Source organism: Anomaloglossus baeobatrachus, chromosome 7, assembly GCF_048569485.1.
Source record: "Anomaloglossus baeobatrachus isolate aAnoBae1 chromosome 7, aAnoBae1.hap1, whole genome shotgun sequence".
NCBI classification, from domain to species: Eukaryota; Metazoa; Chordata; class Amphibia; order Anura; family Aromobatidae; genus Anomaloglossus; species Anomaloglossus baeobatrachus.
In genome coordinates this window covers 110,197,603-110,225,534 of record NC_134359.1, presented here as the reverse complement: position 1 = coordinate 110,225,534, position 27,932 = coordinate 110,197,603, and the positions used below count along the sequence as shown (strand labels likewise).

General features: G+C 46.3%; 1 protein-coding gene across 1 annotated transcript in view; it reads left to right on the top strand.

Annotated features, from left to right (window-relative positions):
* The window catches only part of LOC142245162 (ras-related protein Rab-5B-like), a 52,262-nt gene extending 25,549 nt beyond the window's left edge, over nt 1-26,713 (top strand). The window contains exons 3-6 of the mRNA XM_075317593.1: nt 430-581; nt 20,555-20,677; nt 23,141-23,234; nt 25,698-26,713. Of these exons, the coding sequence (XP_075173708.1) occupies nt 430-581; nt 20,555-20,677; nt 23,141-23,234; nt 25,698-25,810 (482 nt within the window). The 3' untranslated portion in view covers nt 25,811-26,713. The remainder of the gene's footprint in view (nt 1-429; nt 582-20,554; nt 20,678-23,140; nt 23,235-25,697) is intronic.
* The last annotated feature ends 1,219 nt before the right edge of the window (nt 26,714-27,932 follow it).

Sequence of the window (27,932 nt, the reverse complement as noted above, 5' to 3'; positions counted from 1 at the left end):
CACTAACTTCAAGAGAAACTGTCACCAGGTTTATTCTACATCCCCCACCTAATGTAGGGAGAGAGACCCTGATTCCAGCGATGTGTCACTTACTGGGCTGCTTGTTACTATTTTAATAAGTCAGTTTTTTCTCCTGCAGATCTAGCACTTCTCTGTGCATAGGCAGAAAACTGCCAATCAGTGGTAGGGGCGTGGCTGGTCTTTCCTGGCAGAAGGTTTACTTGTCCTCTAGGGATAATCTCCTGCTGATTAAAACGGATTTTTATCAAAACTGCAGCAAGCAGCCCAGTAAGTGCCACAATACTGGAATCAGACTGTTTGCCTCTACATAACGTTGCTCTCACATTAGGCGAAAACGTGGTGACAGCTTTGATACGTTTTCTCCTGGCATAGTAATGCTGACCATGTTTTCTTTTCCCATGTCACCAGCTGCCTTCCTGGCTCAGTCTGTATGTCTGGATGATACAACAGTGAAGTTTGAGATCTGGGACACTGCTGGACAGGAGAGGTATCACAGTCTCGCCCCCATGTACTATAGAGGAGCACAGGCGGCTATTGTGGTGTTTGACATCACTAAACCGGTAAGGATCTGATGCATTTTTAGGCTATGAAATTCTGGTATTTGGCACCTTGGTTTCCTCAGTGTGGTACTGTGCAGTTTGCTCATTCTGGGTACAAGTATGTGTGTAAATCTAAGATACATGCTGTTAGGAAAAAAAAAGTATTGTCAGCCACCAATTGTGCAAGCTCTACCACTTGCACAATCGTTGATTGTGATCACGATGAGATTTGCCTGTAATTGACATCATAGGTAGACCACAACTATGAGAGACAAAATGAGAAAACAAATCCAAAATATCACCTTGTCTGATTTGGGAAGATTGTTTTGCAAATTATGGTGGAAAATAAGTATTTGGTTAATAACAACAAAAGTTCATCTCCAATATTTTTTTTTTTTTTTTACATCCTTTGTTGGCAATGACAGAGGTCAAACGTTTTCTGTAAGTCTTCACAAGGTTGGCACACACTATTGTTGGTATGTTGGCCCATTCCTCCATGCAGATCTCCTCTAGAGCAGTGATATTTTGGGCCTGTCACTGGGTAACATGGACTTTCAACTCCCTCCAAAGGTTTTCTATGGGGTTGAGATCTAGAGACTGGCTTGGCCACTCCAGGACCTTCATATGCTTCTTACGAAGCCACTCCTTCGTTACCCTGGAGGTGTGCTTGGGATCATTATCGTGCTGAATACCCAGCCACGTTTCATCTTCAATACCCCTGCTGATGGAAGGAGGTTTACACTCAAAATCTCACGATACATGGCCCAATTTATTCTTTCATGTACACAGATCAGTCGTCCTGGTCCCTTTGCAGAGAAACGGCCCCAAAGCATGATGTTGCCACCCCCATGCTTCGCAGTAGGTATGGTGTTCTCTGGCTGCAACTCAGCATTCTGTCTCCTCCAAACATGATGAGTTGTGTTTCTACCGAACAGTTCTACTTTGGTTTCACCAGACCATATGACATTCTCCCAATACTCTTCTGGATAATCCAAATGCTCTCTAGCAAACTTCAGACGGGCCCGGACATGTACTGGCTTGAGCAGGGGAGCACGTCTGGCACTGCAGGATCTGAGTCTCTGGTGGCGTAGTGTATTACTGATGGTAGCCTTTTCTTAGGGTGGTCCCAACTCTATGCAGGTCATTCACTAGGTTCCCCTGTGTGGTTCTGGGATTTTTGCTCCCCGTTCTTGTGATCATTTTTCACCCCACGGGGTGAGATCTTGCGTGGAGCCCCAGATTGAGGGAGATTATCATTGGTCTTGTATGTCTTCCATTTTCTTATTATTGCTCCCACAGTTGATGTCATCACACCAAGCTGTTTGCCTATTACAGATTCAGTCTTACCAGCCTGGTGCAGGGCTACAATTTGGTTTCTGGTGTCCTTCGACAGCTCTTTGGTTTTCACCATAGTGGAGTTTGGAGTGTGACTGTTTGAGGTTGTGGACAGGTGTCTTTTATACTGATAACATGTTCAAACAGGTGTCATTACTACAGTTAATGAGTGGAGGACAGAGGAGCAATTTGCAAATGGGTCATTCCGTGTCAAGTGGACCAGTTTTAAAAATCGTCCCCACTCGACGTTCTCCGATTTTGCTGAAAATGTATAAGGATGTACATGTATGTTTGAAAAGAGGTTCTGTAAATTTTTAGGGCCAGATCTCAAATATATTGGGCACTGTTGACCTTTCACTGGAGGCCCCCCCCCAAGGCTGCGGCTTCAGCTAAGAGGATTTTGCAAACTTTGGCACATAGCCATTAGAGTTCTATACTGGCTATGATGCTGAAATTTGGCATATTAGCTCAACTTTTGCTGCTAAACGCGATAAAATTATTACCGGCTATGACAAAACAATATTTCGACCGCAATTTTGTGTCAAAGTAGCTTGCAAAACGCCTCGCATAAAATTTATGCCAAACTTTGCCCATATATAACTCAAGACCAACAACCAATAGGAACTGGTGCTTTACCCTGTACAACAAACATCTTCATGACTTTGCATTGCTGCAATATCACGGTCAAAGCATATGTATTTGTGGAAATATTCACACCCACATATGATGAAAAACTTAAAAAAAACGAATTTTACCTATTTTTAGGTCAAATTTCCCAAAAAGGGTACCCCTAAAATATATTAATTCTGTTATCATTTGAAAGAGCACATTTTTCTCTACAAGGATCATTGGGGTTTTTTTTTGGAGTCTCTCCATTTAAGAAAAGAAAAATGCCACTGAACATGGTGTTATTTATTAATACGCAATGAATGGTAACTGCACTATTCAAACCCTTGCGTTGGTCCATGGTGGTTATACCACAACCAATTCCCTAAGAATTGGTATTATAATCCTATTAAGAATTGTAATAATGCTGTCTTTCGAGAATTGGCAGCCCCATCGCCTAGGAGCCATGGCCGATAGCCGTGCAAGGCAAGTCGCGGGTGGTCTCTTTATCGCAGGTTCCAAAGCCTGAGGGTGGGTGTCTTTGCCTAGGATCCCAAGCCTAATATTGGGTATCTTTTGTTGGTTCCCAAGCCATAATGTTCAGTCTAAGTAAGTGGTCTGGAATTGTTGCTGAATTTGCAATGAAAGATGAAGGGTCATTTGACACCCTTGTTGCAGTCCACACTTTCTTAACAGTAATTGTGGAGTATCTCAAGACTCTCATCAATGGGATTCATCATATCCACTACTTTAGCGATGGATCTGCAGCCCAGTACAAAAATTTCAAACATTTTCTCAACTTGTGCCACCACAATGCTGATTTCAATATCAGCGCTGAATGGAATTTTTTTGGTACCAGTCATGGAAAGTCGCCCTGTGATGGGATTGGAGGGACAGCAAAGAGGTTGGCAGCTCGTGCCAGTGTTCAACGCCCAACCGAAAACCAAATACTGACCCCGGTGGATTTATTCAACTTTTGCAACGAGCAACTGCATGGAATCAAGTTTTTTTTTGTTCCAAAAGAAAAAATTGACGAAATACGGGTAGTTCAAGAGGAAAAGTTCAAAGATGGACATACAATTGCTGGAACAAGAGAAAATCACCAGTTTGTGCCAATTGATGACAAAAAGATTCGCATTTCATGGGTGTCAAATGACCCTTCATCTTTCATTGCCCATGTAGATGGATCTGTCAGATCAGAAATGCCTTTTGTGCCAATTGCAAACCTCCAGCCAGGGCAATACATTGCCTGCATTTACGATAGGAACTGGTGGATTGGAAATATTTCTGAAATTTCAGTCGACGATTATGATGCATTAATACATTTTATGCATCCCCATGGACCAGCTAGCTTCTTTCACTGGCCTGTGAGAAATGATACATGCTGGATTCCCGAGCAGTCGATCATTGCAATAATTCCAGCACCAGCTGCAACAGCAATGGGCCGACAATACAGCTTCTCTGAACCCATTATGTTGCAAATTCAGCAACAATTCCAGACCACTTACTTAGACTGAACATTATGGCTTGGGAACCAACAAAAGATACCCAATATTAGGCTTGGGATCCTAGGCAAAGACACCCACCCTCAGGCTTTGGAACCTGTGATAAAGAGACCACCCGCGACTTGCCTTGCACGGCTATCGGCCATGGCTCCTAGGCGATGGGGCTGCCAATTCTCGAAAGACAGCATTATTACAATTCTTAATAGGATTATAATACCAATTCTTAGGGAATTGGTTGTGGTATAACCACCATGGACCAACGCAAGGGTTTGAATAGTGCAGTTAGCATTCATTGCGTATTAATAAATAACACCATGTTCAGTGGCATTTTTCTTTTCTTAAATGGAGAGACTCCAAAAAAAAACTCCAATGATCCTTGTAGAGAAAAATGTGCTCTTTCAAATGATAACAGAATTAATATATTTTAGGGGTACCCTTTTTGGGAAATTTGACCTAAAAATAGGTAAAATTCGGTTTGTTTAAGTTTTTCATCATATGTGGGTGTGAATATTTCCACAAATACATATGCTTTGACCGTGATATTGCAGCAATGCAAAGTCATGAAGATGTTTGTTGTACAGGGTAAAGCACCAGTTACTATTGGTTTTTGGTCTTGAGTTATATATGGGCAAAGTTAGGCATAAATTTTATGCGAGGCGTTTTGCAAGCTACTTTGACACAAAATTGCGGCCGAAATATTGTTTTGTCATAGCCGGTAATAATTTTATCGCGTTTAGCAGCAAAAGTTGAGCTAGTATGCCAAATTTCAGCATCATAGCCAGTATAGAACTCTAATGGCTATGTGCCAAAGTTTGCAAAATCCTCTTAGCTGAAGCCGCAGCCTTGGGGGGGGCCTCCAGTGAAAGGTCAACAGTGCCCAATATATTTGAGATCTGGCCCTAAAAATTTACAGAACCTCTTTTCAAACATACATGTACATCCTTATAAATTTTCAGCAAAATCGGAGAACGTCGAGTGGGGACCACTGGTCCACTTGACACGGAATGACCCAAATAAAATCTTGCCAAATCAGAGAAGGTGATTTTCTGGATTTTTCTCCTTGTGTCTCTCATAGTTGTGGTCTACCTGTGATGTCAATTACAGGCCCCTCCTCTTTATAAGTGGGAGAACTTGCACAATTGGTGGCTGACTAAATACTTTTTTTTTTCTTCTTCCCCACTGTAATTGGTTATTTTGCACATACGTTGCATTACTTACTTTACCAGTTCCCTCGTTACAGTCTGAATTAACCCCTTCACGACCGCGGGCAGTAAAATTACGTCCTATTTTAACGTGACTTAACGACCAGGGACGTAATTTTACGGCCTAAAGTTCATTTGATTGCCGTGGCCATAGCAACGGCTTTCAAATGATGTCCCCTGCTGTTTCTTACAGCAGGGGACCTTTGCTTCACCCCAGGGGGGGTGGCATCGCCACCCCCTATCGACGATCGATGTGATTGGCTGTTCAAATCTGAACCGCCAACCACATCTTTCGCACTGATTTCGGTAAAAATAATGCCGGAAATACTGCGATACTGTGAGATCCGGCTATGATGTGCTGTAGCAGGTACAGCAGATCATAGGTGGATCTCAAACATGCCGCCCCCAGCCCCTGCAGCACTGATTGGAGCGATTGCGCGTCATAGCACGATCGCTCCAATCAGTGTGCAGTGGGGCGGTCTGATCTGCCGGTGGCCGCCCTCCCCAGGCCTGTGCTGGTCTGGGGACCCTCCCCCAACATGTCTGCAGCGTGCAGCACTGGCTGGTACTAGTGGTACCACGCCACCGCTGCTGCTGTCACGTCACGGAGCGGTGAGTATTGTGCTCACCTTGCAGCCCCTGCGTGCTTCCGTAATAGCCCCTGCTCGTGCCCCCCTGCGATCTGCCCCCCCGACATCCCGATCTGCCCCCCGCCATCTCTATTCTGCAGCTCCTCCGGTATCCCTCCTCCTCTGCTCTCCTTGCAGCCCCTGCGCGCTCTTGTGATTGCTCCTGCGCGCTCCCGTAATGGCCCCTGCCCGTGCCCCCCTGCGATCTGCCCCCCCCCCGACATCCCGATCTGCCCCCCCCGACATCCCGATCTGCCGGCCTCACCCGTGATCTCTATTCTGCAGCTCCTCCGGTATCTCCCTCCCCCTCTGCTGTCCCCCTCCCCCCCCCCTCTGCTGTCCCCCTCCCCCCCCTCTGCTGTCCCCCTCCCCCCCCTCTGCTGTCCCCCTCCCCCCCCCCTCTGCTGTCCCCCTCCCCCCCCCTCTGCTGTCCCCCTCCCCCCCTCTGCTGTCCCCTTCCCCCCCTCTGCTGTCCCCCCGAAGTCCTCTTACCTGTCTTCACCGGCCGATCACATCTGCCTCCATCGCTGGGTCCTTCTTCCTGGGTCTTCTGCTGAGCTGTCCAACTTCCTGCCTGCGGCTTCTGTACAGCTGTCTATCTCGCTTACCTTCTGTTCCTCCTGCTACTCCTCTGTGTTCTGTGAGTATAACTTTTTTTTTTTTCTTTTTTTCCTCTATCCCCTGTCCATTTTTACACCTCGTGCGTCCCGCCGAGCGCTGATCAGGGATGCAGATAACGTATCTGCATCCGTGTTCAGTTTTCGGCGGGACTTTTTTTTTCCCCGTATCCCCGACGCTTTTTGTATCGCATCAGTCCGTGCGTCCCGCCGAGCGCTGATCAGGGATGCACATAACGGATCGGCATCCCTGCTCAATTTTTGGCGTGACTTTTTTTTTCGTATCCCCGATGCTTTTTGTCACGCCAAAAATTGAGCAGGGATGCCGATCCGTTATGTGCATCCCTGATCAGCGCTCGGCGGGACGCACGGACTGATGCGATACAAAAAGCGTCGGGGATACGGAAAAAAAAGTATCGCATCTGTCCGTGTGTCCCGCTGAGCGCGGATCAGCATCCCTGCTCAATTTTTGGCGTGACTTTTGTTTTTTTACCGTATCCCAGCGCTTTTTGTATCTCATCCGACCGTGCCTCCTGCAGCGGCCGATCAGTGCACTGCGTCTGTGCGTTTGAAAAGTCAAATGGCGTTCCTTGTCTTCTGAGCCCCGCCATGCGCCCAAACAATTGATTTCCACCACATATGAGGTATCTGCGTACTCGGGAAAAATTGCACAATACGTTTTATGGTGCATTTTTTCCTGATACCGTTGTAAAAAGAAAAAAAGAAGCTACCTTGTTGCTGCAAAAATTTAAAAAAAAAATAAATAATTTTCACGGTTCAACGTTATCAACTTTCAGTGGAGCCCCTGGGGGTACAAAGGGCTCACTAAACATCTAGATAAATTCCTTGAGGGGTCTAGTTCCAAAATGGGGTAATTTGTGGGGGAGTTCCACTGTTTAGGCACCATAGGGGGGGTCTAAAAACGTGACATGGCGTCCGCTAATGATTCCAACCAATTTTGCTGTCAAATGGTGCCCTTCTCTTCTGAGCCACGCCATGCGCCCAACAATTACTTTCCACCACATGAGAGGTATCTGCGTACTCAGGAGAAATTGCACAATACGTTTTATGGTGCATTTTTTCCTGATACCCTTGTGAAAAAAAAGCTACCTGGTTCAAGTAACAGTTCTGTGGTAAAACAAAAGAAAATTGTATTCATGGCTCAACATTATCGACTTCTGTGGAGCCCCTTGGGGCTCACCAAACCTCTAGATAAACTCCTTGAGAGGTCTAGTTTCCAAAATGGGGTCACTTGTGGGGGAGCTCCACTGTTTAGGCACCTAAGGGGGTCTCCAAACGTGACATGGTATCCGCTAATGATTCAAACTAATTTTGCTGTCAAATGGTGCTCCTTCTCTTCTGAGCCCCGCCATGCGCCTAAACAATTACTTTCCACCACATATGAGGTATCGTCGTACTCAGGAAAAAATGCACTATAAATTTCATGGTGTATTTTTTCCTGATACCCTTGTGGAAAAAAAAGCTACTTAGTTGAAGCAACAGTTTTGTGGTAAAAAAAAAATAATTCTTTTCACAGCTCAACTTTTATAAACTTTTGTGAAGCCCCCAGGTGTTCAAAGTGCTCACCAAACATCTATGGCGCTCCTTCCCTTTCGAGCTCTGCCGTGTGCCCAAACATTTGATTTCCACCACATATGAGGTATCTGCGTACTCAGGAGAAAATGGACAATACATTTAATGTTGCATTTTTTCCCGATACCCTTGTGAAAAAAAAGCTACCTAGTTGAAGCAACAGTTTTGTGGTAAAAAAAAATTTTTTTTCTTTTCACGGCTCAACGTTATAAACTTCTGTGAAGCCCCCAGGTGTTCAAAGTGCTCACCAAACATCTAGAAAAATTATTTGAGGGCTCTAGTTTCCAAAATGGGGTCACTTGTGGGGAAGCTCCATTGTTTAGTCACCTCAGGGGGTCTTCAAACCCGACATGGCGTCCGCTAATGAGTGCAGCTAATTTTGCATTCAAAAATTCAAATGGCGCTCCTTGCCTTTCGAACTCTGCTGTGCGCCCAAACAATTGATTTTTACCCCATATGGGGTATCGGCGTACTCAGGAGAAAATGCACAATAAATTGTAGGGTGCACTTTCTCTTTTCTCCCTTGTAAAAATGAAAATTTTATGGCTAAAGTAACATTTTTGTGTTTAAAAAGTAAAATTTTCATTTTTTTCCTTCCACATTGCTTTGGTTCCTGTGAAGCACCTAAAGGGTTAATAAACTTCTTGGATGTGGTTTTGAGCAGTGTGAGGGGTGCAGTTTTTAGAATGGGGTCACTTTTGGGTATTTTCTGTCACCTCGGCCTCTCAAAGTCACTTCAAATGTGATGTGGTCCCTAAAAAAATTATTTTGTAAATTTTGTTGGAAAAATTAGAAATTGCTGATTAACTTTGACCCCTTCTAACTTCCTAACGAAAAAAAAATTTCTTTCGAAAATTGCACTGATGTAAAGTAGACATGTTGGAAATGTTATTTCGTAACTATTTTGAGTGACATATCTCTCAGATTTATGGGTATAAATTTTCAAAGTTTGAAAATTGCGAAATTTTCAACATTTTCGCACAATTTCCTAAATTTTCACAAATAAACGCAAAAAGTATCGGCCTAAATTTACAACTGACATGAAGTACAATATGTCACGAAAAAACAATGTCAGAATCGCCAGGATCCGTTGAAGCGTTCCAGAGTTATAACCTGTCAAAGTGACACTGGTCAGAATTGCAAAAAATGGTCCGGTCATTAGGGTGTTTTAGTGGCCGGGGGTGAAGGAGTTAAAGCCCAGAGCTGCATTCTGAGTTCTGCTCGTTGTCACTGGAAACATCAACAACCTTTTCTTAATGATACATCGCTAAGGCTACTTTCACACATCCGGATTTTTGCTCTGCGGCACAATACGGCGTTCTGCAGAAAAATCGCAATCGGCTTTTGTAACGCCGGTTGCGTTTTTTTTTGCATAGACTTACATTAGTGCCGTATTGTGCCGCAGGGGCTTGCGTTCGGTCCGGTTTTTGCCGCATGCGGCAGATTTAGCCGATGCCGCGGCCGGATCGAACGTTCCCTGCAACGTTTTTTGCTCCGGCAAAAAACACCACATCGCGACGCATCCAGCCGCTGCGGCGCATTTTTCAATGCATACCTATGGAGGCCGGATGCGGCGCGATGCGGAAAAAAACGCATCCGGTCGCCGCATGCGGTTTTTTCCACTGCGCATGCTCAGTAGCATGCCGCAACCGGAAAAAAACGGATGGGCCGCATGTAAAAACTTATGCAACGGATGCGGTGTTTTCGCCGCATCCGTTGCATAGTTTTCACAGCCGGATTGAGCCGCAGTGCTCAAACCGGATGTGTGAAAGTAGCCTTACATCTCAGCAGAAGTCTTGTAATGTGGCGCATTATATGCAATACCTGCTATATTGATTACAGCAAGAATTGTCAAGACATAGACCCACTAGTATTAATCAGTTTATGCCCCCTAGAAAGTCCCAAATGATGGTACATCCATTTTTGCCTAAAAAAATAATTGTGACTTTTCCTGGCACTTGTAGTAAACTTTGATGTGGCCATGCTGTAAAATCTGCTCAAAGGAAGTGAAGATTTTCCGACTTAAAGGAAAACTGTTGTGATAAAGCAAAAATGCTATTAATCAGCAGATATGGGGTTAATCTGCAGGTTACCAGCATTCTGAATCTACCAGCACAATTCTCCTTTCAGTCATCGAGGTGGCGACGGGGCACATGTTCAGTCACGACTCAGTACAGTGTGTATCAGCACCATTGGCATGAGCCAGCTGTCAGTCGGGCCTGGTTACAGCCGCTGCTCTCAATGTACTGAGCGGTGACTGAAAGATGAACACTACCCGGAGAGAAAGTTTTTCCTCCCGGCAGCGGGGCTCTCGGTGCGGCAACTGCACCCCATCAAAACAGTAATAACCTGCAGATTACCCCATATCTGCAGGTTAAGAGGGCTTTTTATGTGACTGGTTCTATTGACTGTGTCTTGACGGAGTACAAACAATGTTGTGTTTAAGATCATGTAGCACTAAAATGTTGACTTTTGAAAGATAAGTCTTTGGAGGGGCTGCATATGTGCTACAAAGAAGCGCTCCCATATTACTATATTGCCTGAACCTATGTATATGTAGTGTAAGGGCAATGATATACTCGCTGGTTGCTGTCTTTCCTGGTTTCTGTTTCTACTCGAGACCTCTTCTGGGTGACATTTAAGCTATTCTGACTAGCCGGATTGCCCTGGGCTCCATATGTAGCTGGAAGAGGCTTTTACATTTTAAGTCTATGGAGCCTTGCCCTGACGCTCTATAGATGTACAATGTAAAGGACTCTTCCGGCACATAGAGCCCAGTACAATCAAGCCAGTCAGAAAAGCAGTCATGTCACCCAGAAGAGGTCTCGAGCGGACCAGAAACCAGGGAAGATTGCGATCAGCGAGTATATTACCACCCTTATACATTTACATAGGTTTAGGCAATAAAGTTTTGTGGGAGTGATTTGTAAAAATTGTGTTCTCAATAAATTTTCATTTTTTTTCACTTTTGTACAGGGTATGTGATATATATGATTGTTGGGACCCTTCTGATCCTAAGAAAGGGGGTTCCAAAGCTTCCAATGTGAATGACTGCTCTGGGTTTATGGCAGCAGTTGGGCTGCTGTCACATTGCGCTTTTACTTACATTCAGTGGTCCCGTCGGGGCATCTGTCTCAACCACCCCTCCATAATAAACAAACACAATATGTTTATGCCAGATATGGATTTTTGGTCTTTTAAACATGGCGCTGATGTGGCTCCTCCAATCAGGAGGGACACCTCACCTGATGTTTAATTACATTAGTATTGTGTAGATAGTGATGTAATCCACTTAGTATTCGGCACATGTGGAGCAGCATTCAATGTTGCTCAGCGTGCGTTCCATCCCAAAAAAAAAAAAAGAAACCGCCCATAACTGTCAATAGACAGAGACAATAGAAGTTTGTTTATTATGTTGGTATGTTTATTTGTTTTTGAACCAATCTTGCTATATGCCTAACATGTATATTTAATTGTGGTATCTGACCGCTGTCAGTACAATATATAAAAACATGATGAATTTTTGTTAGGTATATTTAGTTTTTTATGCCTTAGTTTTTCTATCAAATTGGACCAAAAATCCATATCTGGCATAAACATATTGTGTTTGTTTATTATGTTGGTTTATTTAGTTGTTTTTGAACTAGTGGCCTCCACCATGATGTTCTAAAAGCGGCATGAAATGGGCACGCACTGATTATACATGGTGAAGGCTTTGTGAATTGAGAATATTATTCGAGGGAGTGGTTCCTCTTTTAGAATAATTAATAAAGGATTTATTTTAATGCTCTTAACTATCTATCAATTGGGATTGCTGTATTACCTCAACCACCCCTCCCCCACAACGGGGAGATAGAAGACTACGTTCGGGTGTTCGCCTGCAGAAAACGTATATGTGCAAAAATGGTGAAAGAGCACACGCTAACGGAGCCTGCTCATTATAGTCAATGGCCCTGTCGGTGCATGCGTCCGAAACATGTTTTGTGGTGTGGGGGAGGGGTTGTTCGGACGGATGCCCCGACGGAACCAGTGAACGTAAGTAAAAACGCAATGTGAAAGGGGCCTAATTCACATGTGACTGCATCAGTTGCCGTGAATGCGTGCCACCACCACCCCACTCACAGGAGATTGTGACCTATTCTCAGGATCATGAGGGTCTCGGAGATTGGACCCCCAGTGATTATTCATTTATCACCTTTTCCTTTTCAAGATTACTATATTTCACACATTGCCAATGATTATGGTATAAATGCTGCGAACACTGCGAGATCTACAGACCCACGTAGAAAGGCTGATGATCGGGAGCGTGTGCTCATAGGAACGCTCATTTCCCGATTTATTGACCTGTCAGAAAAGCCCATGATTGCCCACCGTACAGGCCGAACGTTCCTCCGTTAGATCATGGTGTTGGCAGATGTCCAATTTACACAGGACGATGTGCTGCCAAAAACAATGATTTTACAACAGTTTAAACATGATCTCATCTATGTGCACAGGACAATTGTATGAACGATTGTTCTGTGCATGGAAGTGCGCTGAGTGTCTAAGCGGCCTAAACCGGTCACCAATTATCTTACCATCTAAATCGGCCAAAAGAATCCAATGGTTTCTTGCAGTAAATGCATTTCTTGTGCATGGGAAGTGTAAGCCGTGAGTCAGCGGCCACCGATGTCGGCTCTTCAGGCCGGTTACTGCTGTGATTTATAATAATGCTTGTGGTTTTATGAACTCGGCCGAGGTTATTTGTGACCCAGGTGTGGCTGGTGACTCCCCGAATAAGAAGTGTCTTAATAGAAACCTGCTTTTAAATATCTAAAAAGTCAAAGGTTGGAGACTGCCATGCCGCCAAACTAGTGCACCATTACTAGCAGTGTTTGGCTTTATTGAAAATGAAGGAAAAAATCCTGAACAATTCTTAAAAAAATCAAAAAACCTGAATGTGTCTCCCAACCACCATCGGACCCCAAAGCCAGGCTGATTAATACAACATAGAAGCTGTAAAGCAGTCAGCAGAGTCTTTGAATGTGCAGAGTGAATATTCTGTTATGTCCCATGTGCTGCCCTTTACAAGGAGGGGGCACTCAAAGTCCCAATAAAGGTGATCTTAAAGGGAACCTGTCACCAGAATTTTTGCTATTAAACTAAAAGAATCCCCTTCTGCAGCTCCTGGGCTGCTTTCTATGAAGGTTCCTCTTGCTACTGGCCCTGCCTTTCAGACCTAAATAACAACTTTATAAAATATTACCTTTTGCTATGGTAATGAGGTTTGCTGGCCACGGGGGCGGGCTGTATGTCATCCGTTATCCCCCCTCTTGCTGCTGTTCGCCGTCCCCCAGTGTTCATTTACATAGATGAGGCCCCCGCCCTCATGTTCCACAGTGCTCCTGAAGTCTCGCGCATGCGCAGTGGCACTATTGCGGGACTGAGCACTGTTTTCAAATTGCGAGCGCCGGTGATGTTATTGCGCAGGCGTGAGATTATGCGCGGCGCTGTGAATGTCATCACCAGCGTCATCCATGTATCCGTCCATAATCTCGTGCCTGCGCAACATCACCGGCGCTCACGATTTGAAAACAGTGCTCAGTCCCACGATAGTGCCATTGCGCATGCGCAAGACTTCAGGAGCACTGAGGAAGATGTGGGCGTCGGCCTCATCTATGTAAATGAACACAGGTGGACGGTGAATAGCGGCAGGAGGGGGGATAACGGATGAAATACAGCCCGTCCCCGTGGCCAGCAAACCTCATTACCATAGCAAAAGGTAATATTTTATAAAGTTATTTAGGTCTGAAAGAGGGGCCAGTAGCAAGAGGAACCTTTCTAGAATGCAGCCCAGGAGCTGCAGAAGGAGATTCTTTTAGTTGAATAGCGAAAATTCTGGTGACAGGTTCCCTTTAACCTTGTTTGGGGTCCAGAAATGGTTGTGACACAAGTTTAAAGTTGATTTCTTTTTCGCTCCTAATTGGGAGACCCAGACAGTGGGTGTATAGCTACTGCCTCTGGAGGCCGCACAAAGAACTACACTTAAAAGTGTAAGGCCCCTCCCCTTCTGGCTATACACCCTCCCGTAGGAGTACGGATTCCTCAGTTTTAGCTTTGTGCGAAGGAGGTCAGACACGCACGCATAGCTCCATTGTTTTTAGTCAGCAGCAGCTGCTGACTATGTCGGATGGAAGAAAAGAGGGCCCATACAGGGCTCCCAGCATGCTCCCTTCTCACCCCACTGTATGTCGGAGGTGTTTGTAAGGTTGAGGTACCCATTGCGGGTACGGTGGCTGGCGCCCACATGCTGATTCCTTCCCCATCCCTTTTTACAGGGCTCTGGGTGAAGTGGGATTTACTGGTCTCCAGGCACTGAGACCGTGCTCCATCTACAGCCCCTGGAGAAGATGCTGGATGGAGCGGAGTACATCAGGGACATGGCCCTGCTTCCTCAAGGTACTCTGTGTCCCCGTGCATTTGGCGCTCACACCGCAGCATGCTGGGTGTTGTAGTGCGCCGGGGACATCAGCGCTGCGGCGCTTGTGCCATGGCCTCATTCAGCTCGCTGAAGCAGGCACACTCTTGGGGAACGGTCGCGCCGGCCGCTGGGACTGCGGCGCGGCTGGCACTTGTGGTGCGCCGGGGACTTCAGCGCGGGCCGCGCTTTTACGGCGGCCGCGCTGATAACTCGAGTCCCCGGCTTTTGCGGCCTGGTTCCGTTCGTTCCCGCCCCCAGACCTGCCAGTCAGGAGAGGGGCGGGACGCTGGTCAGTGCATCAGCGCTGAGGGCTGGAGTCGTTTTTACATACTCCAGCCCTCACAATAGGCACAGAGGGGACACTGTTTCCCGCACTTTTGTTTGGGAACTCCCACGGGCCGCCCCTCTCCACAGACGCCGGCAGCCATTCCTGCTGACACGCTGAACTACAGAGGGGAGCCGGGGAGACCCAGACAAGGAATTCTGCGCCTCTTACCCGCTATTCAGCGGGCGGTAAGCAGCCCTCTGGGCTCACCCCCTCTTGTGCCAGTAGTAATCTTTAGTATTTTGTTCCTGCAAATACTTTGTACTGCATAGCGCTGGTCGCCCTTTGGCTATAGACTCTCTCACATTGCAGAGAGCCAACAGCATGTCGTCCACAAAACGCAAGGGTGCCAAGGCACAGACATTATATGCTTCCTGTACCGCATGTGGGACTTTTCTACCGGCAGGCTCCACTGACCCCCATTGTGTGCAGTGCTCGGCCCCTGCGGCACTTGCACAGTCGGGACCTCTGCTGGACGTGACCCAGGGTGTACCACCTGTGAATGCTGTCCAGGTGACAGGAACTGAGTTTACGGCTTTTGCTGACAGAATGACTCTCACTATGTCACAAATTCTTGACACATTGCGAGCTAGGCCTGTACTTCAGGCCACGGACACTGTGCAATCATTGCCCCCTGGTCCCCCTCAGCTGAATTACTTCCAAGCTCCGGGACGGGCACATACACCTCAGGGTGAAGACTCTGACTCGGACAATGGCCCCAGGCAACCTAAGCGGGCTCGCTATGAGGGGCCTTCACATTCATCTCAATGGTCAGGATCCCAGCGAGATGAATCTATGGGTGATGAGGCGGACGTAACTGATCAGGATTCTGATCCTGGGACCGCTCTCAATCTAGATACACCAGATGGTGACGCCATAGTTAATGATCTTATAGCGTCCATCAATAAGATGTTAAATATTTCCCCACCAGCTCCTCTTGTAGAGGAGTCAGCTTCGCAGCACGAGAGAATCCATTTCAGATATCCTAAGCGTACATTAAGCACTTTTCTGGACCACGCTGACTTTAGAGACGCAATCCAGAAACCCCACGCTTATCCGGAAAGGCGTTTTTCTAAACGGCTTAAAGATACACGCTATCCTTTTCCCCCTGAGGTGGTCAAGGGTTGGACCCAGTGTCCAAAAGTGGATCCTCCAATTTCCAGGCTTGCAGCTAGATCCTTGGTTGCAGTTGAAGATGGAGCGGCACTTAAAGATGCCACTGACAGGCAGATGGAGCTCTGGCTGAAATCCATCTATGAAGCTATTGGAGCGTCGTTAGCGCCATCTTTTGCTGCCGTATGGGCACTCCAAGCTATCTCAGCCGGGCTTGTGCAAGTCGACTCAGTCACACGTGCATTTGCCCCGCAGGTAGCACCATTGACCTCGCAAATGGCGGCATTCGCGTCGTACGCGATTAATGCTGTTCTTGACGCTACAAGCCGCACGGCAGTGGCGTCAGCCAACTCCGTTGTTTTGCGTAGGGCCCTGTGGTTGAGACACTGGAAGGCAGATTCTCATTCCAAGAAGTGCTTAACCAATTTGCCTTTTTCTCGTGACCGATTGTTTGGAGAGCGTTTGGATGAAATCATCAAACACTCCAAGGGTAAGGACTCATCCTTACCGCAACACAGACAAAACAAACCCCAACAGAGGAGGGGTCAGTCTGGTTATCGGTCCTTTCGAGGACCGGGCAGGTCCCAATTCTCCTCGTCAAAAAAGACTCAAAAAGATCAGAGACGCTCAGATTCTTGGAGGTCTCAGTCACGCCCAAAAAAGACAGCCGGAGGAACCGTTGCCAAGACGGCGTCCTCATGACTTGCAGTCTCCGATTCCCACACCCTCGGTCGGTGGGAGGCTTTCCCACTTTGGCGACATTTGGCTGTCACGCGTCAAAGACCGTTGAGTGAGGGATATTCTGTCTCACGGGTACAGGATAGAGTTCAGTTCTCGTCCGCCAACTCGTTTCTTCTCAACTTCACCACCACCAGACCGAGCCGATGCTCTGTTGCAGGCGGTGGCCGCTCTAAAGGCGGAAGGAGTGGTGACCTCCGTCCCTCTTCAGGAACAAGGTCACGGTTTTTACTCCAATCTGTTTGTGGTCCCAAAAAAGGACGGATCGTATCGACCCGTCCTGGATCTAAAGTTGCTCAACAGACACGTAAAAGTCAGGAGGTTCCGGATGGAATCCCTACGCTCCGTCATATCCTCAATGTCTCAAGGAGATTTTCTAGCATCAATAGATATCAAAGATGCGTATCTCCACGTGCCGATTGCGCCAGAGCATCAGCGTTTCCTACGCTTCGTCATACACGACGAACACCTGCAGTTCGTAGCGTTACCTTTCGGTCTGGCAACAGCCCCCCGGGTCTTCACCAAGGTCATGGCAGCAGTAGTAGCTGTTCTGCACTCGCAAGGTCACTCGGTCATCCCGTATCTAGACGACCTGCTTATAAAGGCACCCTCTCAAGAGGCATGCCAACACAGTCTGAAGGTGGCACTAGACACTCTCCAGAGTTTCGGGTGGATTATCAACTTTCCAAAGTCTCATCTAACCCCGACCCAATCTCTGACTTATCTTGGCATGGAGTTTCATACTCTCTCAGCGATAGTGAAGCTTCCACTGGACAAGCAGTGTTCGCTACGGACAGGAGTGCAATCTCTCCTTCAGAGTCAGTCGCACTCACTGAGGCGCCTCATGCATTTCCTAGGAAAGATGGTAGCAGCGATGGAGGCGGTCCCGTTCGCGCAGTTTCATCTGCGCCCTCTACAATGGGACATTCTACGCCAATGGGATGGGAAATCGACGTCCCTCGACAGGACTGTCTCCCTCTCTCAGACTGCCAAGGACTCTCTGCGTTGGTGGCTTCTCCCCACCTCATTGTCACAGGGAAAGTCGTTCCTACCCCCATCCTGGGCAGTGGTCACGACGGATGCGAGCCTATCAGGGTGGGGAGCGGTGTTTCTCCACCACAGGGCTCAGGGGACGTGGACTCAGGAAGAGTCCACCCTGCAGATCAATGTTCTGGAAATCAGAGCAGTCTATCTTGCTCTGCGAGCCTTCCAACAATGGCTGGAAGGCAAGCAGATTCGGATTCAGTCGGACAATTCCACGGCGGTGGCGTACATCAACCACCAAGGGGGAACACGCAGTCGCCAAGCCTTTCAAGAAGTCCGGCGGATTTTGACGTGGGTGGAAAGCAAAGCGTCCACCATATCCGCAGTTCACATTCCAGGCGTGGAAAACTGGGAAGCAGACTTTCTCAGTCGCCAGGGCATGGACGCAGGAGAATGGTCCCTTCACCCGGACGTGTTTCAGCAGATCTGTTGCCGCTGGGGGACGCCGGACGTCGATCTGATGGCGTCACGGCACAACAACAAGGTCCCAGTTTTCATGGCACGGTCTCACGATCACTGAGCGCTGGCGGCAGACGCCTTGGTTCAGGATTGGTCGCAATTCCGACTACCCTATGTGTTCCCACCTCTAGCATTGTTACCCAGAGTTCTCAGGAAAATCAGGTCCGACTGCCATCGAGCCATTCTCGTCACTCCAGACTGGCCAAGAAGGTCGTGGTACCCGGATCTGTGGCATCTCACGGTAGGCCAACCGTGGGCACTGCCAGACCGTCCAGATTTACTGTCTCAAGGGCCGTTTTTCCATCTGAATTCTGCGGCCCTGAACCTGACTGTGTGGCCATTGAGTCCTGGATCCTAGCGGCCTCAGGTTTATCTCATGAAGTTGTTGCCACAATGAGACAGGCTAGGAAACCATCCTCAGCTAAGATCTATCACAGGACGTGGAAGATATTCTTAGCTTGGTGCTTGGCTCAGGGAGTTTCTCCCTGGCCATTTGCATTGCCAATTTTTCTTTCCTTCCTGCAGTCTGGGTTGGAAAAAGGTTTGTCGCTTAGCTCTCTTAAGGGTCAAGTCTCCGCGCTATCCGTATTCTTTCAGAAGCGCTTGGCACGGCTTTCTAAAGTACGCACGTTTCTCCAAGGAGTTTGTCATATCGTTCCTCCTTACAGACGGCCATTGGAACCCTGGGATCTAAACAAGGTTCTCATTGCTCTCCAGAAGCCGCCTTTCGAGCCTTTGAAAGAGGTTTCCCTTTCTCGGCTTTCACAAAAAGTAGTTTTTCTTGTGGCGGTCACGTCTCTTCGAAGAGTGTCCGAGCTAGCGGCGTTATCTTGCAAATCTCCCTTCCTGGTGTTTCACCAAGACAAGGTAGTACTGCGTCCAATTCCAGAGTTTTCTCCCAAGGTGGTTTCTTCCTTTCATCTCAATCAGGATATCACTTTGCCATCTTTGTGTCCGCATCCAGTTCACCAATTTGAAAAAGGTTTACATCTGTTGGACCTGGTGAGAGCACTCAGGATTTACATTTCTCGCACGGCGTCTCTGCGCCGTTCTGATGCGCTCTTTGTCCTAGTCGCTGGTCAGCATAAGGGATCGCAAGCTTCCAAATCCACCCTGGCGCGGTGGATCAAGGAACCAATTCTTCACACATACCGTTCTGCTGGGCTTCCGATTCCATCTGGACTGAAGGCCCATTCTACCAGAGCCGTGGGTGCGTCCTGGGCATTGCGGCATCAGGCTACGGCTCAGCAGGTGTGCCAGGCGGCTACCTGGTCGAGTCTGCACACGTTTACCAAACACTATCAAGTGCATACCTACGCTTCGGCAGATGCCAGCCTAGGTAGACAGGTCCTTCAGGCGGCGGTGGCCCACCTGTAGGAAAGGGCTGTCTGACAGCCCGTTCATGTGGTATCTTTTTACCCACCCAGGGACTGCTTTTGGACGTCCCACTGTCTGGGTCTCCCAATTAGGAGCGAAAAAGAAGGGAATTTTGTTTACTTACCGTAAATTCCTTTTCTTCTAGCTCCAATTGGGAGACCCAGCACCCGCCCTATTTGTTCTTGGGGTTTCGTTTTTCGGGTGCACATGTTGTTCATGTTGTTTCTTAAGTTCTCCGATCTTGTTATCGGATTGAATTTGTTTTTGAAACTGTTATTGGCTTTCCTCCTTCTTGCTTTGGTACTAAAACTGAGGAATCCGTACTCCTACGGGAGGGTGTATAGCCAGAAGGGGAGGGGCCTTACACTTTTAAGTGTAGTTCTTTGTGCGGCCTCCAGAGGCAGTAGCTATACACCCACTGTCTGGGTCTCCCAATTGGAGCTAGAAGAAAAGGAATTTACGGTAAGTAAACAAAATTCCCTTCTTTTCATGAACAAATAAAACTACGTTTTTATGTACTTCTATTGATACAGAACAGCAGATTCTTTCAGAAAGGGAATAGTAGTAATCATTGGTGATGAAACCCAAATTCTGTCCGGTGTATCATAATATCCACAGGATGTGGCCTAGATGGTGGGTTCTGGCAGTGGGATATGCCCCCAGTCACCACCACATCCCAGCAGAGAATGAATGGTCAGATATGCGCTCTATCTAAGGCTTACGTATGACTGGCACTAGTATCGGATCGCACTGCCTGGCCCGGCTGGCTGCTCTCCTGACAGGAGCAGCTCTGCTGCATAGAAATACATGAACCTAAGCCGCTCCTTTTAGGAGAGAAGCCAGCCGGGCCAGGCAGTGCGATCCGATACTAGCACCAGTCATACGCAAGTGTGACTCCAGCCTGAGTCAGCAACACAGAATTGTCACTACCATGGAGAATACTTTACTATCCTTTCCATCATTAAATCTTTGTTTTTATTCCCTTATCCAGGAAACATTTGACCGAGCTAAAGCATGGGTGAAGGAATTACAACGGCAAGCCAGTCCTAACATTGTGATAGCGTTGGCTGGTAATAAGTCAGACCTGTCCGAGAAGCGGATGGTGGAATTTGAGGTAGGTTGCTTTGTCAGTGACACTTGTCCCAAAAAATGATAAACCAGTAAAAACTTTAGAAATATCATGGGCAAAATACTACACTAAGTTTGTCAAGAGCAGTCCTGAAGAATTCGGAGAAGACTGAAGGCATGTCCGCAGAGTCGGCTCCAGGTTTTTATGGGCCCCAGGCGAAAAAGTCTCAATGGGTCCCATGCACATACAGAAACGCACATAAACTGATACATACACATATAGGTATACATATATACATATTTGAAGACAAATTTACAAAAATACGTAGAAACAAGCATAAATATATAAATAGTCATATACACTGACAGACATGGATATACACGTCATATAAACACACACATACACTGGGGGCTACAGTATGTACATCATAGGAGGGGCTGGGGGCTACAGTATGTACACCACAAGAAGGGCTGGAGGCTACAGGGTATACATCACAGGAGGGGCTGAGGGCTACAGTATGTACATCACAGAGGGGCTGGGGGCTACAGTATGTACACCACAGGAGGGGCTGGGGGCTACAGTGTATACATCACAGGAGGGGCTGGGGGCTATAGTGTATACATCACAGGAGGGGCTGGGGGCTACAGTATGTACACCACAGGAGGGGCTGGGGGCTACAGTATGTACACCACAGGAGGGGCTGGGGGCTATAGTGTATACATCACAGGAGGGGCTGGGGGCTACAGTATGTACACCACAGGAGGGGCTGGGGGCTACAGTGTATACATCACAGGAGGGGCTGGGGGCTACAGTATGTACATCACAGAGGGGCTGGAAGATACAGTATGTACATCAGAGGGGCTGGGGGCTACAGTATGGGCGGGTGGAGCCTATACAACTCTGGTTTGGCCCATACAAATCTGGGGGGTGGCCACATACAGCTCTGGGCCTGGGTGACAAAGCCTGGCGCTGCGCCACCTCGCTCTTCATCTATGGGTCAGGAGCGCAGCACATTGAATGGTAGCTCCACCCACAGATTAACTTCTGGGTTTAAAGGGTCGGCAGCCAGGAAAGTGCGGGTGCTTACCTGAGAACTGCGGTTCTTGAAACTTTGCCTAGGGACTGCAGAACTGACAACTGCCCCTAACAACGGCGAGTGGGCCTCCCCTGCTGTCCAGGACCCCGGCATTTGCCCGGGTGCTGACGCCGGCCCTGCATATCCATGTCATGCATTGCCATAATGGTCTGCCTGTAAGGGCAGTGACATGCTATCGTTGCTGTTAACCCCTCAAGTCTCTGACAGCTGCATTTATAGTGCACGGTTGTCATTCCATGTACCGTTTTGTGCATTCTACTCCATATGCGATGCTCCTTGGAAAATAGGCAAGCAATAGTCACTTCATAGAGGAGGGGAGAAGTGACTTTAGTGTAACCCATTGGAGGTCGCGATCCTAAAAGTCAATATTGAGATATTAACTTAGGACGTAAAGTTAAAATGTAAAATATCTCCATTTTCAGATGAGTTTTTTAGGATTCTTCCCTTATCCGTGAAAGAACCTGTGAGTTGCGAGAAAATCCCATACAGTTGTCTGCAAGTGGAGTTTTGGAGAATATCTGGTTTGGATTTAGTCATGTACCAATGCTCTTTAAGGCCTCGCTCCCACTTGTGTTTAATACAGACGAGTGCAATCCAATAAAACATTGGATTGCATTCACACCAAAGTTAAACAATGAGGCAGTATTCATCTGCAATATATGTTTTGGGGTTTTTTTGGCACGAGGGTTCTCATGCCAAATAGCATCATAATTAAATCACAGCATGCAAGTCTATGGGTGTGAACCATTGGACTGCACTCTGATATCATCCTATAGCAGTGTGATGTACGTAGACACAGGCAATGGAGAAGATGGAGAGACTAATGTCTCCATGTTCTCCGCAGCCGTGCTCCGAATCTCACATGCAAGAAAATGTGAGCTCAGTGAATGACGCTCGGTCACCCTCGCAGCAGAGGCTGAGCCGTGTCATTAGTATATCACGTCGGATGCCATACTTTGAGAACGAGGCCTAAAGGTCAATCTTTAATTCTCAGATTACAACCTCCAATAGGTGGCACTAGAGAACCTGTTTTCTTCTATGAAGTGGCTTTTTGTAGATTTATTTTACTCGCTATATAGCACAGTGCTTTACACATGCGGTCATCACTGTCCCCATTGGGGCTTATACTCTTTGTATAATAGAGCTGTAGTGTGCATTCACTTCTGTGGGCCTAATTGAAAGTCCTCTGCTTGGTTATTTCCATCTGTCCCTTAGTGAATGGAGCAGGAGTCATATATGTGCAGTATTAATCCACTCAAACCGGGCCTGCCGTTTTCGAGCTTGGTGGTGATCCCACTGGTTGGACCCCCAGCAATCCTGTATATAGCAGCTATCCTATGGCTAGGTAACTGTTGTATATGGGAATTTACCTTGGTACTTCTCATAATAAAATAATGTACGTTTTCCCGCAGGAAGCTCAGACGTATGCAGAAGACACCGGACTATTATTCATGGAAACGTCAGCCAAAACCGCAATGAATGTAAACGAGTTGTTTCTTGCAATCGGTAGGTTTTATTTTTTTGCCTGCTTTTACATATATTATCCCAGTTTCCAATTGGAAATTAATAAAAGCACAGTGTATACGAGGAGGCAGGATTTCACCTAGCGCTGCCCATGTAGAGGATGATCTTCATGAAAGATGTGAAATATTAATTCCAATAAAATACAATGCGTTTTGAATCTGGGCAGCTGTTATTTCAGGTATACCTGCAGTCAGCGCTTATACACAGAATATACCATCAGATCCTTTTATAAGGGTATTTGTAATACTCAGATTCAGCACTAATGGTTCAATCTGATGGTGGTACAGTGTTTCTCCAAAAATAAGACCTAGTCAGATTATATTTTGCTTCGAAAGATGGCCTAAGGCTTATTTTCGGGGTAGGTTTTATTTTTGGAAAAACATTTATCACACCACACATGCCTCATGCTGCACCTCACATCTTACAAATCTTTAAAAAGAGAAGACATTCTAAAGTTAAATGTATAGGTGCTGATACCCTGAATAAATCATTACACTTCTTGTAGAAATCCACTCTGCCATTGCTGAGAAATCTGATGTTGAACTTATATGGAAATCGGTTGCAAGTGCTTTGGGGTGTGTCAGAGCACTTCAGCTCTCACTCCTTATTCTTTGCCCGTAACCTGGCTCCGGCGTTTGATTGACAGGTCGGGCCAGTCTGTCATCTGCCACCTCTGGTCAAGATCTTGTGCACTGACATTCGTCACATGCACTGACACTTGGCCAAGTTCTCGTAGAGAGGTGGCAGATGATAGAGGCTGGGCAGTGAGTAAGGAGTGAGAGCTGGAAGTGCTTTCACACGCCCCAAAGCACTTGGAGCCAATTTGAATATATGACTTCAGTGGTGGATTTCTTAGCAATGGCAGAGTGAAATTTTACTACAATGTGTTTAGGGTAACAGCAGCCATACCTCTTTAGTTTTATCAAAACCAATTTAACAAAAAAGGAACCAGAAACAATAATATAGAAATAATCTTTAATAAAGTAAATCAAAGCAAAAAGGGTGTCATTACAGAATGATACACAAGAAGGCAGCGCTCATCAACAGGAGAAAAGGGAATCACCAAAATGAAAAACTGTGTACAAATATAAATATAAAGCCAGATCCAAATTCCAGTATAATAGTGCCCAACACAATTATATATGGTTTAAACATAAAGGAATGGATGTGCTAATATAACAATAAAAATCAATAAATTGAGGGTGAGACTAACCTGTTAACATCTCCTCCTGCTGGAATGGTGTCACCCGCACCCAACGCACATTTCAGCAAACAGCCTTTGTCGCAGGAGCCCACGCATTTTTGTTTTTTTATGAATTTAAAAAAAAAACATGACGTGGGCTTCGCCATATTTTTGTATTCTAGCCAGGTACAGCAGGTAGGTACGGGGTGCCCCCACCCCCCAACTGTCTATTTGTACCTGGCTGGGAATCAAAAATATAGGGAAGCCAGTTGTGAATACATTTTCCAGTTTGGGGCTCCCTCTTGTGCTCAGTGCTGGCAGTGCAGTTGACTTGCTGAATGGGAGCCAGACACCTGTGGAGGACTGGCAAGCAGGTAATTCAGATTGGGCCTATATAACTAAGTAGTTTTTTCCTGTCCCTTGCCGGTGCTTAATTTATCTCCTGTGTGCTAAGGACATTCTGAAACGGCCTTTTCTCTGTGTCTACCAGAACTTCTCTCAGATAAGTTGGTCTTTGTACTTCTGCTTATTGTTTCCACCTTCTTATAGTTTTTTCTGTTTTGATACGAATACTTTGTTTCCTGATTTTGCCTGTGTGGAGTTCTTGGTGGAGTTTGATCATTCCCTGCTGGGAGTGTCTGTATACCTAGCTCCATGTTCTGCTATGTATTGTGTTTTGTCATGCTTGGTATTAAATTCAGTCCCTCATCTATAGTAGTGTTTTTTGGATCCCAGTAACACCAGAGTACTGATTTAGTGGGGGAGAGTCTGTGTGGGCTCAGGGCCTTTCCATATCAGACGTGCTGAGATTTATTAGGGTTTTTACGGCTGAAAACAGTGCTCTTTCCTATACAGATTGTTTGGGCCTTGTGCATAACCAACTCGGATATTAACTGCGTAGTGCAACTGTCAATCAGAAAGCTGCAGAATTTTTAAACTTTACTTTCTTGAATTTGAAAGCCTTAACATCCGAGCTGCCCACTAATTGTATGGAGATAATCTGCCTGATAGTGCAGTACTGCACTGGCTTTACCTTGTATACGAAAATCCTGATGTTTGGTTCCCTTTAAAGGGTAGTTACTGACTTTTATGATTGATACTTCCAATAGGTGGCGCTAGAGTTCGACCTCTTTTAAAGAGGCAATTTGCATATTTAATGTCTTCAGTGAATCCTGACAATTTGCATATAATACTAGTAAAAATTGTTGGTTTTTTTTTTTTCCTAAATAAACTGTATATATTTTTTTTTCCTTCCCATGCAGCAAAGAAAATGCCCAAATCAGATGCCCAAAACCCAACTCACGCCGCCCGTAACAGAGGTGTAAATCTCCAGGGATCAGACCAACAGCCGAGGAGCGGGTGCTGCAGCAATTGATCCCGAGACGATGGAGAAACCTCTCCAGTATGCATTTTCTACGCAAGTTCTTGTGAACGCAGTCTTGGACGCTGCCTCTGTATCTAACAGCTGGTGGGAATTTGGCTTTTTTTTTTTTTCTTTATCATAGTGTTAAAAGTAAGAAACCACAAAACCGTAAAAAAAAAAAAGAATTAAAAAAACCCAAACGGGTCCATTTCTGAAATGCAAAATCGTGCAGGAAAAGAGTGCTAGTTTTCTGCTCTAGTCACTATCCTTGCCGGATGACTGACAGTGTGACGTCTTCTATGCTCTTCTGTAAGCATGTCCGGTTGACTGTTAATAACCTGCTGCCGCGATGTGGAGTGTGTACAGACCTGTGCCCCCCGAGCCCCGCCGTCTGCATCCAGAATACATGTCTGAAGCAATACTCCGCAAGCACTTAAGGAAATCCTCTGCGATCTGCATGTAGCTGAACCTGGACAGTAATGAAGCTCATGGGACTATTCAGCACTGATGAGGTTTCTAAGCAGAAAATGACATGTACAGTTTTACAAAAAAAACAATAAAATCCTAGCCGCTGCGTGTATGACTGGCCTCAGCCGATCAGACTCCTCTCAGCATCCCACTGTGGCTGTCCTGTTCCTTTATGTGATTGCCCTCCCACCCTCTGCGGAAGAACAAAACACTGTGGACCTCTTGCACTTTACCTTCCATCCATTTGTATTTATCCTGAAATCACCGACTTGTCAGCCCCCTTCCACAATCACACAAGTGTACATTTACTCTCTCATTGTAAGGAGAACAACAAAGTGATAGAACGTGCTCTGAACACAACTTTTGTATTTGCACCTTCAGATAATGTTTTACTTGAATCCTAAAATATTGATTTTTAACGTAACATTAAAGCAAAGTGAAACGGAAGCGTGTTTGGCTTTTGTGGCTTTCGTTAGATGACTAATGATGTATCTGTGCATTTCTTAGGTTGTTTCTGCACTTGAGATATCCGGTTGATCTAATCACAAGACCTTTCATTTGGGGTGCACTGAAAATGGTTTATTCTAAATTACCTGCTTGAGTTAACCCATTGGATGCCTGCACCCATCCACATTGAATTTGCCTTATTGTGCTTTTCCTGAACACTTAGGCCATGTGCGCACGTTGCGTTTTTTCTTGCGTTTTAGTTGCGTTTTAAACTGCACCTTGTCAGTGACAAAATGCATGCGTTTTGCTTCCCCAGTAAAGTCTATGAGAAGTCAGGATTTCCATCCACACGGTGCTTTTTTTTTTTTCGGCAGCGCTTTGTTTGACAAATATTTGTCAATCGTTGCCTTAAAAAAAAAAAAAAAAAAAAAAAAAGCAGCATTTAAATTCATTGCGTTTTGTGAACATTTTCCACCCATTGAAATGAATGCGGTGTGTCAAAACGCAACCCAAAATGTTCAGCTGTGCGTTTTCACTGCATTTTGGTTGCATTTTGGAACTGTTATTGTCAACAAGAACACAGGGGTCGCTGTGTCGGTCGCTGTGTCCTTCATACTCACCGATCACCAGCGCAGCTGTCACACTGCTCCTGTGGCCTCTCCTGCTTCTGAAAGTGCTGGCTGCTCCTTAGGCTCATCTCATATTCACTGCTTCCCCCGCCCACCGGCACCTATGATTGGTGGCAGTCAGACAAGCACCCACGCTGAGTGACAGCTGTCTCACTGCGACCAATCACAGCCGCTGGTGGGCGGGTCTATATTGTGCAGTACAACAAATAATTAAAAAGATACGGCGTGTGGTCCCCCCCCCCCCCATTTTGATACCCAACCAAGATAAAGCCACACAGCTGAGGGCTGTTATTAGCCCCCCAGCCTAAAAATATCAGCCAGCAGCCACCCGGAATTGCCGCATCCATTAGATGCGACAATCTCAGGACTTTATACGGCTAATCCCGAATGCCTGGTGCGGTGGCAATCTGGGTAATATGGAGTTAATGGCGGCCCATAGCGGCCACAAAGTCCTAGCTTAGTGATGGCAGGCATCAATGAGACACCCCCATCACTAAACTGTAAGTGAAAGTAAATAAACACTAATACCGAAAAATCCTGAATTTGAAATAAAAGACAAAAAAAATCACCCTCTTTCACCACTTTATTAA